At 41.0% G+C, this 16,570-nt stretch overlaps 1 protein-coding gene across 1 annotated transcript; it reads left to right on the top strand.

Moving 5' to 3' along the window:
* Positions 1–1,069: 1,069 nt before the first annotated feature.
* TALDO1 (transaldolase 1) lies at positions 1,070–15,103 on the top strand. The gene is made up of 8 exons (XM_083371959.1): positions 1,070–1,371; positions 5,169–5,292; positions 5,998–6,105; positions 8,081–8,212; positions 12,814–12,989; positions 13,138–13,335; positions 13,768–13,913; positions 14,779–15,103. Exons 1-8 carry the CDS (start codon positions 1,275–1,277, stop codon positions 14,809–14,811), a joined length of 1,014 nt encoding a protein of 337 aa, XP_083228085.1. The 5' UTR covers positions 1,070–1,274; the 3' UTR covers positions 14,812–15,103.
* Positions 15,104–16,570: the final 1,467 nt, after the last annotated feature.

Raw genomic sequence — 16,570 nt, 5'->3', positions numbered from 1 at the left:
CTTTCAAATCAGGGGATATTTTACTTAATTAATTCCTACCTACGCTTTAAGCCACCAGGGACTCAAAAAAAAAAAAAAAAAAGCAGCAGCAGCATATTAGCTAAAATGTAGGAGACCAAGACAAGATTGCAAGGGGGTGAGGGGAGGGGAAACAAATCAGCCTGATTTCTAACCATGATATGATGATAACTTTATTGTCACTTTGAATGTACACCAATCGGCATACATCAAAATGAAATTTCATTGCATACAGCTCTCAAAGGGTCACCACCTCCGATATATACTTCCTGTTCGTGGCCCGCTCAAATTTCACATTGTCCATTTTAGTCTCTAGGGAGTGAACGATGGCACACACAGGACAGATGGAAATGGGGCCCCATGTGGATTAGCCCTCAAATTCACTTGTATTCTGACAACCTCGCCTTCTTTCCTTTCTCTGATCCTGACTCTTCCACCTTTTCCTTAGAGAGGCCTTGCTTCTTTTCGCCCCTGGAGCACGCTGCCGCCTCCACCAACTCCTCCAAAAGCCTCTCTCTCTCTTCCTCTGGGCCTGCCGACAGCCTCATCCAGTTCCTTCACTCCATAAGCTCCAGGTCCTCTCCTCCTCTGGAAACAGCCCTGATTTGCAATACAGTCAGATCTTCTCAAACATAAGCAAGAACGAGATACACGAACGCCCTTCCTCTCCCACCCTTCCAACGAACAGCTCTATAGCTCATTTAAGGCAAGGCTGTACGGCACCGCCTGCTCGTCCTGCCACCCAGAGCAATCCTGATTGGCTGCCGAGCCGGGAAAACCAAAGGCTACACCAGGGATCTTCAAACTTGGCCGCTTTAAGACTTGTGGACTTCAACTCCCAGAATTCCTCAGCCAGCAGGATACATTAGCCAGCAGGATACATGCAGGGCTGGCTGAGGAATTCTGGGAGTTGAAGTCCACAAGTCTTAAAGCGGCCAAGTTTGAAGACCCCTGGGCTACACCAATCGCCTGCGCCCACTGCCCGAGAGCAGCCTTAGCGCTCTCCGGCGCTCTTCGGAAAGGACAGAGAAGGCTCGAGAGCCCGGGAACGAGTTCTGGGATGACGTAGGCGCCGGCCTCTGCCTCCCCACCCCCACCCCGCCTCCCGCCGAAGCCGAGGCGGAAAAGCCCGAGGCCGCCTGTCACAGCTTCGTGCGGCGCAAAGCCGGAAGCGGCGTGCCGATCCCCTGATTTTTCCGCCCGAGGCTCCGCCGCCGCCGCCGCGCCTCCTTATTTCTTCGCAACCGCGCGCGACCATGTCAGTTTCCCCCGTGAAAAAGCAGAAGATGGAGTCGGCGCTAGAGCAGCTCAAGCAACACACCACCGTGGTGGCCGATACGGGAGATTTCCACGGTGAGAGGGAATCGTTCCGGTGATCCCTTTTTAGCCCCTTCCAGACAGGATCCGGGAGAGAGAGAGAGAGGTAGAACGGGGGGGGGGGGCGGGGGCGGGTGTAGCTCTCCTGTGACCCTTTTGGGGTTCCCTATCACGTCCGATCCAGCTGGGTTTAATTGCTCTTTCCCATGGTTTCTTCCGGGTACGGTTGAACTCCCCCCGTTTTCTGACCTCCGCGGGAAAGGAAAGCTAGTTGGAGGGAACCCGACGAGGAAGTCGTGTTTGTCGTAGCCCGGTGCAGTGCTTTATTTTCGCATAAGCAGGCCTAATAAGTCTAGCCCAGGGGTAGGCAACCTCGGCTCTTTTATGACTCATGGACTTCAACTCCCAGAATTCCTGAGCCAGCACAGCTGGCTCAGGAATTCTGGGAGTTGAAGTCCATGAGTCATAAAAGAGCCGAGGTTGCCTACCCCTGGTCTAGCCCCTCGGTAGAAGCAAAACGTTTAGAAACCTTGCAGTGTTGGGATGTTCATAAACTTTCTCTAGTTGACCTTAAAAAGGTGCTGTTTTATTAAATCCTGATTTTGTTTTCACGGGCAATTTAATGGGGGGGACTTTTTATGAGGGAGCTTGAAAAGTCAGACCTAGTTAATACTAGAATAGGAGACCACCAGGAAATCTCATGGTTGTAGAATAACCTAGGATGATGGGGGTGGGGTGGGGAGAGGGAATCTCAGTAGAAGGACTTGGCATTCCACTTCTGTTTTGTTGCCAAGAAAAACAATGTGGATTAATCGCTCTAACTTCTGTGCCTAGCGGTGGGGAAATACAATATCTGTATGTCAAGTCTTAATGCTATTGCTGTGTTTTGTCACCATTACCCACAATTTGGGTTTAGGGATTATTAAGGAACTTGACTCATTCTGAACGCAAGGCTTTAAAAAAGTATACATTTCATTAACCTGTAGCATTTTTCACACAGTGTTTAGTATTCCTTACAGCAAGGAGCAGACATTAAAAACGTCCCACTTCTGCTGTTCTGGAGTGATATAAGCCATTTCTAAAATGTTATTTATGCAAAAGCAGAAGTAACTCACAGTATGGATAAGTGATAATTTATTAAATGTATCTGCTGCCCAACTCCCAGGGAGTGTTTTGACAATTATTAAAACATTGTATACTTTTAAAAAATATTTCGGATAATCTTTTAAACTCTCTCAGTTTAACTCTCTTACCAGTTAGTCTGCATAGTTTTGCAAGTAATTGATATTTATGTTTTTCTAGAGGATGTGCCTATTGATCTCTTTAAATCGTAGCTTAATTCTTTTTGGACTTAATGGTTGGACTTTTAAGAGAATCATAATATCTGAAAAAATGCTTTTCTGTTTAAAATCTTCTTGTATAGTAATCTATTTACAAAACCCTTATGTATTCTACCACTACTGTAGGCTATATAATTGAAGAAAATAGTACTGCTTGCAAAATTTAATATATCTTGATCTGTTGTTTAGATGGTCAATGTATAATATTCATGGATAGTAATTTCTCAGAGTAAAAGTTGCTCAAAGAATCTAACCTAACACAAAATATTAACTATTTTGTAAATGGTCTTAGGAAAGATATTTCTCCTTCCTGTTGCTTAACTGGTGATGATGGCATCTTGCTGATGGGCTATGAGTTAGCAGATTTTGACAAGAAAAAAACCTTTTTAACTTGCGAATAAAACTTGCAGAGCAGGAAATAACCCTATGTATGTGTTAAATATTTGTTTTAAAAATACTTTGTAAATTTTCTATAGAAATATTGCACAATATATTTAAGAATATCATAGGGCTATATTGTATTTCTGTGATGCCACTTATGTAACTTTGCAAAGAACTTTGGTATGGTATGTCCTTAAGTAATTGGAGATGATTACCAGCATATGTATGTTCAAAAACACCTACAGGGAGTTTCAACCTGAAAAGCACAATTTTTTAGCTTGTATATGTAGCAATTTGGAATTTTAAAAAAATTGAATGTACTTAGACGTGCCAGTTCAAGAATAGTTGTTTCCATGTTACAGTGCATGTTCATTGTCCTACATAGACAGGAATTCTACTTTTGGTAGATTTTCCTGCAAATTATTTGAGTCATCCTTTGAATGTGGAGATGGCAATAACAGGTAGTCCTCGACTTACAACAGTTCGTTTAATGAAGTTACGTCACTGAAAAAAATGACTTATGACCGTTTTTCACACTGACAACCATTTGTCAACTGACTCATACTTATGACCGTAGAAGTGTCCCAAGGTCATGAGATCAGCTTTTGTGACCTTCTGACCAGCAAAGTCAATGGGGAAGCCAGGTTCACTTAGCAACCATGTTACTAACTTAACAACTGCAGTGATTCACTTAACAACTGTGGCAAGAAAATTCATAAAATGGGGCAAAACTCACTTGACAAATGTTTCACTTAGCAACATAAATTTTGGGCTCAATTATGGTCGTAACTCAAGGACTGCCTGTCATCAATGTGTGTGTGTGTGTGTGTGTGTAAAATTGAAACCCACATCTAGATCTTGATGTGGCAAAACCAGCAACTGTTGGCTGTTTACTGCACAGTGCTTTTCATTCAAAGGCAAAAATGGGCTGGAGTGTGGGAGATACACATGTAACACTTGTCTTCAGTTTATTAAATACACATAAGGGAAATTTCAAAATTACAATGGCTGAATGAATGGAACTTACAACTGGTCCTAGAAGTTCTGGTGATCCCAGCATCCCATGGTCACTTGATTGCCATTTGTGACTTTTCCTGCCAGCTTCTGATAAGCGAAGTCAATGGGAAAGCTAGCAGAGAAACTGCAGGTTGCTTAGATAATTTTCCCACATCCAGCAGCAACCAGCCCAAGCCTCACTGTGCTTGTGTTACACTGCACTAGCCCCTCCTTCACACAGATGTGCTCTCCCCCACCCAGTAGCAGCCACTTACATGCCTGCTGGCCTGCTTGCAAACTGCCAACTTTCTGCCTGCTGCCCCACTGATTTTGCTTGTGGGAAGCTAGCAGGAAGTTGCAAGGAGGTCCTTGTTTAACGACGGCAACAGGGACTGTCAGAATTGCCATCATTAAGCGATGTGGTCATGTCACATAGTTCTTTATGACCACATCACTTAGTAACAAATTCTGGTCCCAGTGACTTACTAATAAAAGATGATCTACATTGAAAGAGGGAATGAAGCAAATAATACTTCCTAAATCTACATAAATGAAGAAGTTGACAAAGAACAGTTTGCATAACTGAGTATCCTTTTGATCTTAAATTCTATTCCATGACTCTTGCTACTGACACTAACTAGAATTTGCCTTTTCACTTTGGTGCCAAGGATATACCATGTTTTTCCAGATTATTATTATTTTCGGTTGTTACGTTGCCCTTTTTAGACTGATTTAATTTAGTGGATTGTATCTGTACAGTGTATTGAAATTTGTTTGCACAGTGGAGTGGTAAAAATCATTATGTTAATCAATACAGGACATGGCAAGGAAGATGTTATGGATAACAGCATTCCTAATATCAACTTTCTATATGACTTTGAGTGACTCTCTGAATTATATATCCTAGCTGCTAATTTTACTAAGAATTGTACAGTATCTGTCTTTTGTTAATTATTAATTCTCAATCACATTATGTGAGAACATAATTTCTGGCACCAGAATAACTACATTAATTACATTGCTCCATCTTATTGCATACCCTTAAAAATTATTATCAAGCTGAGAGGCTAACATCCATCCCCCAACTTTTTATTCTTGTTTCCTGCTTTTCTTCAGCTATTGAAGAGTACAAGCCTCTGGATGCTACTACCAACCCATCCCTGATACTAGCTGCAGCTCAGATGCCAGCCTATCAGCAACTGGTAGAAGATGCTATTGCGTATGGAAGGAAACTTGGTGGGTGAGTAAGCTTGCCAATGTTCTAATTTTGCAGCTGTGACACTTAATGGGTATTATCAGTATGTGTCTTCACTCTCTGTTGCCTTTCATCTTCATGTAAGATAACTGTCAGACTTAAACCGGGATCAAGAAATTAAATAATGGTAGAATAGAGGAAGTCAAAGCCCTTCTGCAGACTACCAGCCACTACCAGTTTTTTCTCATGGAAGGAGGAGGAAAGGAATAGTTGGCTCAAATGCACCAGTAGAGAATGAGTCAGAGGTTTAAATAGAGCATCAGTCAAGTTTGTCCCAGGAGTTAAGAGAGTTAATTAATGGTGATAAACCTCAGGACGTATGTATATGTACACGTGCACACCTTTGAGTCAGTGATGACTAATAGCAACCGGTTGGACAAATCCCTATGGTTTTCTAGGTAAGATTTCATAAGTGGTTTTCCATTGCCGCCTTCCTAGGGCTGAGAGGGTGACTGGCTCAGTGTCCCGCAGCTGGCTTTGTGCTTTAAGGCAGGACTAGAACTTATGGTCTCCCGTTTTCTAGTCTGGAATCTTAACCACTGCATTAAACTGACTCTAAAGTTCAGAAGATCATGCAAAGAATGCACATTAACCGTTCCAATTTGACTCATTTATTTTTTTAGATGTCACATTAGCACATTTTTTTTCCTCAGTACATAAACTTCTACTTTGATTATTATGCACTTCCAGGTCAGAAAATGAACAAGTTACAAATGCTTGTGATAAGCTTTTTGTACTGTTTGGGGCAGAAATACTGAAGAGGATACCTGGCCGTGTGTCCACAGAAGTAGATGCAAGGTGAGTATTTTCTGAATTCATCAAATATAGCAGTAGCAATTACACTTATATACCGCTTCATAGTGATTTAACAGCCCTCTCTAAGTGACTTACAGAGTCAGCATATGGCCTGGTCCTCATTTTTCCGACCTGAGAAGGATGGAAGGCTGAGTGAACTTTGAGCCAGTCAGAATTGAACTCCTGGCAGTGCACAGTGAGTTAGCCTGCAATACTGCATTCTAACCACTGCACCACTACGGCTCCTATATTATATTTGTTGGATTGATTGACTGTTATCCAGACTGTACTTCAGGAAATCAAAGCGGCACACATCCCGTCTTATTTTTCCCGTAAGAAAAAACCAGTGAACTAGGCTGAGCTGACTATCTGATCAAGAACACCTGAGCTTGAAGATGGACTTGAATATGGGTCTCCCTACTTCTAGTCTAACTTCGTAACTCCCAACACCAAATTGGCTGTCATAACGTTCCATGTTTGAAACTGAAATACTTTGGCCACCTAATGAGAAGGAAGGACTCACTGGAGAAGAGCCTAATGCTGGGAAAGAGTGAGGGCAATAGAAGAAGGGGACGACAGAGAATGAGGTGGCTGGATGGAGTCACTGAAGCAGTAGGCGTGAGCTTAAATGGACTCCAGAAGATGGTAGAGGACAGGAAGGCCTGGAGGAACATTGTCCATGGGGTCGCGATGGGTCGGACACGACTTCGCAACTAACAACAACAACAATAAACATTCCATGTGAGCCTGTTAAGCCAGCGTTTCCCAACCTTAGGAACTTGAAGATGCGTGGACTTCAACTCCCAGAATTCCCCAGCCAGCATAGCTGGCTGGGGAATTCTGGGAGTTGAAGTCCACGCATCTTCAAGTTCCTAAAGGTTGGGAAACGCTGTGTTAAGCTATCGGTGAAAGTATGACTCGTAAGAGGCTCACAGCATAACAACAAGAAGAAGATAAGATAATCTTTATTGTCATTTTTTACTATGGGCACAACAGCACACATCAAAAATGAAATTTAGTTGCCCGCTTAATTCAGATAAAAATATAACGAAAAACAAAAACAGATGGCAGAAGCGGTCAACACAACACATACCCAAGTGGCTCCAGCCACTGTAGCCCAAAGCCTCTTTTGTTCTGTTAAACCAGTTAGTCTCTCTTGCATGGATTAGAGAGATGGCCATCCTGTTACTTGCATCAATGGACTGGAGTCTTTTGTTTAGCTTACCATTCGTGGTTTCTCTTAAGGCTTCCTGCTGAAGATCTTGCTTAGAAAGGCCTTGTTGTCCTGTTCTTAAGATACCAATTTTCTTAATGGTATTTGTGTTTCCTTAATGTTATTCAGGGACGCGGTGGCTCAGTGGGTTAGGACGCTGAGCTTGTCGATCAGAAGGTCGGCAGTTTGGCGGGTCGAATCCCGAGTGCCGCGTAACAGAGTGAGCGCCTGTTACTCGTCCCAGCTTCTGCCCACCTAGCAGTTCGAAAGCATGTAAAAATGCAAGTAGAAAAATAGGGACCACTACAGTGGGAAGGTAACAGCGTTCCGTGCGCCTTTGGCGTCTAGTCATGCCGGCCACATGACCACGGAGACGTCCTCGGACAAACGCTGGCTCTTCGGCTATGAAATGGAGATGAGCACCGGCCCCTAGAGTCGGAAACGACTAGCACGCATGTGCGGGGGAACCTTTACCTTTACCTTTAATGTTATTCAAATTTATTTTATTTGATGGGGTGTAATGTTTTAACACAATTAATGCAGAAGTAGTAGAAATGGCACATGATAAAATAGATGCTGTGAAGCTGCCAATTTATATGTGTTCTTGCCTAATGATATTGACTTCTTAAGTAGAGGGCTGAGGTGTGGCAAGTAGTATAGAAAAGCATGAATGTTGCATCCCGTATCTGCCTATTTGCCCTTTTGAGTATAGTGTACACCAATTATAATGAAACAAAAACAAAAATGTATCTTTTTATTTTAAAGGTTGTCTTTTGATAAAGAAGGCATGGTTAAGAGAGCCAGACACTTCATAGATCTTTATAAAGAAATAGGAATTGGCAAAGATCGTATACTCATCAAGCTGTCATCAACATGGGAAGGCATCCAAGCTGGCAAGTAAGTATTACCAGTAATGGTAGTATGAGGCTTATTTGATGGCTATTTAATATTTCCTGTTTGTCACCTTCTGCATAGGAACTTCTGCCTTGACCCCATCTGGTCTATTTTTACCACACACACTTCTTAAAACAGCTCATTCTGATCACATTCATCTTTTAGGTTTCCTCCACAATATAGCCAGTTTTCATTTCCATTTAACAACGTGGCAGAAAAACATGCAGTTAAACACAGCCATTTTTATTTCTTTCAAGATACATTTACTTCTTGCAACATGCTACACCAGAAGCCTCAAACCTAAAGCTCCCCCCCAAGTCATTTTATGCAGTCCACTCCTCACCCAACATAACAAGAGAGAAATGACCAGACACAGGACAGCAGAGTGCCAATATAATAATACCGAAGCTACACAACCCTCCCACCCCGCCCCCTAAGAAGAAAAGATGGTGTGACAAGCCAACTGGCAGCTGCAGTCTGGCTGCATATCAAGGCCCAGTGGGGCCTGTCAGTTTGGCACTGGGGATAAGTTGTGGTAGTGGGTACAGAAGCAGCTATCCTGACAATCAGGCTCCTGCTCTCTGGGTGGGGAGTGAGGTACCTCCTATGGTTTCCTCCTGGGTGTGCTGAACAACAAGGTTACCAAGCTGTTTCCAGTTCAATATAGTTCTATACAACAGATGTATAGTTCTGTATGTCTCTGTACACCTATTGTTAAAGGTTTTGGACCTTGATTAGGTGAGCTGAGGAAGTTGGGGGGGGGAAACCCTTATTTGCAGTTTAAGCTAAGACTTTAAAATTATTTTAAACCACAAACCTCTTTACATTTCCATTATAAAGACATGGAAATCACAAGTGTCAACGGCTTTTTTCTTAATAGTTTTGAGAGGGGCTGCCTGATTCACATTAATTCAGTATGTATATGACAATGCTGTCTATTCAGTCAGCTCTGATTCTCGGCAATTCTACCGACCAGTTCTCTCCACGTTTTCCAGTCTTGTATGGCTTCTTTCAGTTGTTTTATATAGTTTTCTCTTACTTATTTTCTTCTTTCTTTTTTTTTTTATTGAAAAGTTTTATAAAATACAATTTTCCTTTAAAAAAACCCCCCTTCCCCCTCCCTCCTCCCCTCCCTACCTCCCCCCTATCTCCCCCCCTCCCCCTCCCCCTCCTCCCTCCCCTACCTCCCCCCCTCCACTTCCCCTCCTCCCCCCTCCCCCCCCCCCCGACTTCCCAGAGCAAAATACAAGGTATATATCTAAAAGGCAATCATAAACAATCATATACTAACAATTATAAACTCTAAAATCCATCACTCTCTAGCTTGTATATAGTAAACCAATCCTTAATAATACTAAATATATATAAAAAACTAAAATAAAAGAAAACTAGCATCATTCCCATCTATGTTCTTCCACAATTCACTATTACCTTAACATATTCTCATTTGCACATTAATAAATAGTTCTTACACAAATTAACCCACATTAACCCACAAAACTTTCTTCCTCTTCCTCTGTAGTAAGTTGTCCATTAATTCCAAATTAAAAAAAAAAAATCTATTACCATACATAGCATCCCAAAACTTTTTTTTTTTTTTAAAAAAAACACAACTACCACTTAACTATAAATATTTTGTGGAAGTTCCATAGATTTCTACTGGTCTTATTTTTTTTTCTTTTTTGAGCGTTTTAAGGCAGCACGCGTCACCCTCTGTTCTCTAAGATCATCCAAAAGAGTTGCAGCTTGAACTCCTCCTGTACCCTTCTCGTCTATCTGTGCATCTTCATCCTCTTGATGTTCTCCTTCTCCAGATCCCTCTGCAGCTTCCAGAAGTGTTGATGGGGTTACTTCCAAGACATTATTATAAAAATCATGCGCTTGCTTCACATTACTCAAACAGTATCTTTTGCCATCATACATGAAGCTCAACCCAACTGGGATCTCCCATCTGAACCTTATATCTCTTTGCTTGAGCTCTTGCACAAGAAATATAAAATCCTTCCTTCTCTTTAAAATCTTTGGAGGAATTTCTTTTAAAACCAAAACTTGTTGTCCAGCAATCACAACTTTGGTATCGTAGGCAGCTTGTATAACTTCATCTCTAATTTCCCTTTTTACAAAATAAACCACCACGTCTCTAGGCAACTTTCTCTGTTTAGCAATCCACGAATTCACACGGAACACTTTGTCCATACCTTGTTTTAATTCAGATGCTGGATGGTTCAATACTCCCTCAAAAGCCTCAGAAACCAGCTGCTTTAAATCTTCCTTAATATCCTCTTTTAGGCCTCTAATTCTCACAGCAAACTGCATCTGGTAAAATTGGGCCAAGCTCTGTTCACTGTCAATTTTGTCTTTTAAATCTTCAATTTCCAATACTTTTGCTTCTAATAAAGCATTCTTTTGAATCAAGTCTTGCACTTGATCATCCAGCACCTCCACACATTTAGCAACTTTTTGCACTGAGGACAAAATGTCTACCTTCATTTCTCTAAGTTTCTGTTCCATCCTTTCTTCCATTCTCTGCTCCAATTTCTCCAATTTCTCCTCCATCTGTAGAAATTTAACACCCATTGACTCCAAAATTAACTGGGTATGTTTTTCAAGATCCTTCGATGTCAATACATCAGGAGAATGCAACGCCTGCAGCAATGATTGTTGTTGCACCGGAGAATTTCCAGCACTCCGAAAAGTTCTAGGGGGAGGTTTAGCCGCCATCTTTTACTTACAATTGTGACGCACTTTCACTTTAAGTTTTAAACAAAGTCCATCAAGCTTGAGAGTAAAATAAAATCTTCTTCATCTCTTCATCTTTCCCTCTTGTACTGCTCTGCCTGCTCTTTCCCTTTCATAGTCTCTCCTTCAAGCAGGGATGGTCGCAGACGCCTGGCTCTGCTCCATAAAGTCCGGAGCAGAGACGCTGGTCAGCTGGGAGCAGCCCAGGCTACGGGGGAGTTCAATCCTTCGGCCGCCCAAGCTCCAAGCTCAGGCGGCCCCGGAGAACTCAACCCCCACCTGGGGGCTCACCCCCTCCTCTTCTCCCGAGGAGGGGGCTTCAGATTCGCCCGAACAGCTGATCGGCGCTGTTTCGGGCGAAAAAGCACCAGCTGAGCCCCGGGCAGCCCGGGAAGGCTCCCTCCGTCGCCGCGGAGCCACCGGAAGTCCCTTACTTATTTTCTTCTTTCCTTTTCTTCCGTGTCCATTTTCCCAAGATTCACTGTTGACGTTAACCAAAAAGTATTTTATCTAACATTCAGAAATTCCCTTATTACTCTTGCATCCTCTTAACTGATTCTCTCAGTCTTATAAATAAGCAAATAAATCATTATTTCGGATTTAAATTTTTTCTTTTGCCATTTGAACAGGTGAACAGATGAACGTTTAAACAGTATGTTCAAAACTAGGAGATGTTTTTCTAAGTAGATACCGACAAAGCACTCATTCTAATTTGTTGCTGACTCAATTTTCATGTCTCTTTTATATTCCTACTCATCCATTCATGTTGACTAACCGAATAATTTGCCCTGCAGGATCACATTCATTTATTCCTTCCTGGATCACATTACAGTCTGAGTTGCAATTTCCATATGCTGAGATCCTCATTAGGAGACCATAGATTTTGACCCCCATCATGTTTCATCAGTCAAAGCTTTCACAGAACACTTTTTAATAATAGGGAGAGTATTAGTGACATCCATGTCACAAGTAGCCTTCCCTCCTAGTGATATGTATAATACCAGTTCATCTTGCCATGTTTTACTCTGTATTAGGTAAAGGTAAAGGTTCCCCCGCACATGCGTGCTAGTCGTTTCCGACTCTAGGGGCCGGTGCTCATCTCCGTTTTATAGCCGAAGAGCCAGCGCTTGTCCGAGGACGTCTCCGTGGTCATGTGGCCGGCATGACTAGACGCCAAAGGCGCATGGGACGCTGTTACCTTCCCACCGTAGTGGTCCCTATTTTTCTACTTGCATTTTTACGTGCTTTCGAACTGCTAGGTGGGCAGAAGCTGGGACGAGTAACAGGCGCTCACTCTTGCTACGCGGCACTCGGGATTCGACCCGTCAAACTGCCGACCTTCCGATCGACAAGTTCAGCGTCCTAACCCACTGAGCCACCGCGTCTCTGTATTAGGGAGAGTATTAGTCACATCCATGTCACAAGTAGCCTTCCCTCCTAGTGATATGTATAATACCAGTTCATCTTGCCATGTTTTACTCTGTATTAGGGAGAGTATTAGTTACATCCATGTCTCAAGTAGCCTTCCCTCCTAGTGATATGTATAACACCAGTTCATCTTGCCATGTTTTACTCTGTACGCCAGAAGCAAAACTGAAATTCTATTTTATTCCAACTGTGCTTATGCTATTCTATGAAAGCTAGGATCCGTAACGCGGAGACCACTTTGCAAGCTAGCATAACATACTGCCCACATCCCACTAACCACAAAGAAAATAAAGGGTCCTGACTCACTGAGAAGACCCTTTTTTAAAAAAATAACGCGGTTCAAAATAAAATTCTATATGCAGTATTTAATAAAAATTGCATATAGAGCAGAAACGATACTGATTGGAAAAATAATTCTGGTCTGTTTTGTCTTACAGGATTCTTGAAGAGCAACATGGGATTCACTGCAATATGACCTTGCTCTTTTCCTTTGCTCAGGCAGTTGCTTGTGCAGAAGCAGGGGTCACCCTCATTTCTCCTTTTGTTGGGCGTATTCTGGATTGGCATGTTGCAAATACAGACAAAAAAACCTATGAGCCATCAGAGGACCCAGGTAATTGAATAAATGTGGCTAAGAAATTAAGTTTGTAATTGAATCAACCTGAAATATTTAGTATTCGTAAATAAACCATTCTGAGAGCTTCTTTACCTCTGAATAAAGTAGTAATTGCTTTAAATAGTTACCTTATATTCTGTTTTAGGGGTAAAGAGTGTCACCAAAATCTATCATTATTACAAAAAGTTTGACTATAAAACTATTGTAATGGGAGCTTCTTTTCGGAACACTGGAGAAATCAAAGCACTGACTGGCTGTGACTTTCTCACCATTTCACCTAAACTTCTGGGAGAGCTCAGTAAAGATAACAGCAAGCTGACACCAAAGCTGAACATCAAAGATGGTAAGTTTTCTGTCTTACTGACATGCAAGGTAGACAAACACCACTCAATAAAAAAGTTTTAACAACGATCTTTTACCACATCCTCTCAATGCGTAAGGATTTAAGTTTACTTACGGTAACTATCTACAGAGGGCTGTATATGTGTAACTGTTAATCCTTTCGGTACTCAATAGATAAGTTCATTTTTTTGAAAAACCAATGTCTCAAAGAGATGCATCAGCATTTTTTTTATATATTTACTATTCAGGAATATGTAAGACTTTTGCTATGGCACTGAAAGGATAATATCAATACCCACATATTAGTTAACTGAATGGTTTCTGTAAGATGGTGAGATTCAGGATTCCCTGTGATAACTGTACAATTAGTATAATAATAAAGTATACCATTGCCTACTTCCATAATTTGTTACTTCTATCATCTTCAATGCAGCTCAGGCATCTGACTTGGAGAAGATCCATCTGGATGAAAAGACATTCCGTTGGCTTCATAATGAAGACCAAATGGCTGTGGAGAAACTGTCAGATGGGATCAGAAAGTTTGCTGCTGATGCAGTTAAACTGGAAGTCATGATAAAGGTAAAATTAAGGGTTTCTTATCTTGCTAAATATATTTCCAAAGTTCCTTCAAATGGTACATTTCACAAGTATTGCAGATGTAAATGTCAACCTGAGTTTATTTGTATTTTGTGTTGCATGTTTTCATACATGATACTAATGTTAAATATAAAGTATAAAACCAATTGAATAGCAAATTATCGGTGAAGAGATTTAAAGTATAAGTGCATTATTTTGTAATTAGGCTGTTGATCCCATAATCCATTTATTATTATGGATTTTATTTATTTCCATATAGAATTAAATGCACTTTAAAACTAATCACCATAAATTCTTACATAGCAGATCCTAGGTTATACTGCTTTTATAAATCTGAAATATCTTTGATAAGTTAAACTTCCTAAATTTAAGTATCTTAACAGTGTTAAAGTTTATAAATTGGATATTTAAAAAAAATGTTTATATTTACATGGGATTGGTAGATGTTCACGTGTGACATTCAAAACCAGCACATGGATTTTCAACATTTAATGATATTTTTTTTAAATCTTAAATGCTCCTCTCTTGACTCAAAGAAAATAATCAAAATGAAATTGGTTTCCCCTTTCCCTGTATTAGTAACTCCACTGTTTATAACTTTTTAATTTGGAATTTAAACAGACTGCAGGTAAATAAAGTCAAAATTGATGCTAAACTGTATATAACTTGCAAGTTATTTTCTGATTTTCAGTGCTACTGCATGTTCTTCATTGGTCTTAGTACCTTCATCCCTAAATAGGTGAAATCCTATTTGCCAATCTCTTCTTGTACATTAAATGTCAATGATTTCTTAAAATGTCTGCAACCAATGTGCCTATTAATTTTTGTATTTTTTCTCCTTTTTTAGGAACGGATGTTCGGTACTGCAAATGGAAAGTAGACATGCCAAATTTTATGGATGCTATATAAAGATTTACATGCTGCATACGAAAAGATTTTCTGTAATCACAGATTTCTATATGAATTTGCAGAGAAAAGTTCTTCAGGTCTGCTGTGCTTATCAGGATTGTAATATTACAATTCTGTGTTACCAATATTTTTATTCTTCACTATAATGCAGATGCATCAAGGACCAACTGCTTAGCTTTTTTCTTCAAGGTACTATTACTAATAATGATAAAACATTCTGATGTACGGGTGCATTCCAAAAGAATAAAACGTACGACATTTTATAGAGATTGGTTGACTCCTGTTGAGGCAAGTCCTCCATTTGAAGGATGTGTACATGCTATTTCTACAAACAAAATCACTGTAAGATTTGAGCAAGTGTGTTTTATAAACATTCCATTCTTAGGATTATGAGGAGCTTCCCTCCTGTTCTTGTAGAATGAATTGTGTCTCACAGGGTTATTGTGGGAAAATAGGAGGAAGAAATATGGAAAAGCTTGAATTTTACAAATAAAAGATGGGATGTAAATCTAAATTATAATGCTGTCTCCTTCTCCAGCTGTTATTGCCACTGTGCTTCTCCCTCTCCCCAAGATAGAGCAGCTTTGTTTGTCTCTGATTTGTGATCTCCAAATCTCTTAACTAGGGTTTCAGTGCTTAGTGATATTTTGGCCTAGATCATACTCCTGTCTGCTTCTTGGCCCACATGCCTAAACTTTAAACCGATATTGCTTTTCTCAGAATCTGAGGCATTGTTGCAACTGCATTGAACATCTTCAGTGCCTTCCCCCATTTTAAATGTGATTTTCAAACAGTAAGGTAAAGGTTCCCCCATGCATGCGTGCTAGTCGTTTCTGACTCTAGGGGCCGGTGCTCATCTCCGTTTCAAAGCCGAAGAGCCAGCACTTGTCCAAGGACGTCTCCGTGGTCATGTGGCCAGCATGACTAGACACCAGAGGGGCACGGAGCGCTGTTACCTTCCCACCGTAGTGGTCCCTATTTTTCTACTTGCATTTTTACGTGCTTTCGAATTGCTAGGTTGGCAGAAGCTGGGACAAGTAACAGGCGCTCACTCTGTTACGCGGCACTCAGGATTCAACCCGCCAAACTGCCAACCATCTGATTGACAGGCTCAGTGTCCTAACCCACTGAACCACCGCATCCCTTTTCAAACAGTAGCAAAGCTCTTTTCAAATGGCCATTAATAGTGCACTATTTCTTTGGATCGAACCCTGTCAGATATAGTACAAGACTTCTAAGGGCAATACTGGGGAGGAGATCTCAGTTTGGCATAGTTCTGATTTAAAAGTATAGTGGTGACCAGATGATGATCAGATGACTGCAAGGAATATAAATCCTTTCATCTCCCACCATTCAGTAAGAATTGAAGGAGCTTCTTAGATAAGAAGCAAAATGTCTTCATGGAAAAACAAAGTCAGTCCGGTTGCCTTTTGGGGGGAAAAAAGCACCTTAGGAACAAGTATAGTGGTGATATCTAAGGGCTGCACGAGTCAAGAAAGAATTCATGTATTTCATTAAGCACTTCTATTTTCCCATCATAATCTGAATGTAGATTGTGTCCATATATTTTTATACCGTTTTATTAACTGACAATAATCTTTTATGCAAGAAAGAGGTCTTCTGAGTAGTTTTAAAGTACTACTGATAACAGCTTGGGAGTAATAACATCAGTAACCTCCTCTAACTTGTCCCCCCCTCCCCCTAAGCTGTCCACTTGGCAACAATGGAGC

The sequence above is a fragment of the Vipera ursinii genome, assembly GCF_947247035.1.
Source record: "Vipera ursinii genome assembly, chromosome: 1".
NCBI classification, from domain to species: Eukaryota; Metazoa; Chordata; class Lepidosauria; order Squamata; family Viperidae; genus Vipera; species Vipera ursinii.
This window is presented reverse-complemented; position numbering and strand designations above follow the sequence as displayed.

Excerpts from the sequence above, each read along its gene's own strand:
- TALDO1 (XM_083371959.1), top strand. The coding sequence starts at position 1,275 with ATGTCAGTTTCCCCCGTGAAAAAGCAGAAGATGGAGTCGGCGCTAGAG. Across the intron at positions 5,293-5,997 it reads TATGGAAGGAAACTTGGTGG|GTCAGAAAATGAACAAGTTA; the intron begins GTGAGTAAGCTT and ends ATGCACTTCCAG. Across the intron at positions 13,336-13,767 it reads AAAGCTGAACATCAAAGATG|CTCAGGCATCTGACTTGGAG; the intron begins GTAAGTTTTCTG and ends TCTTCAATGCAG.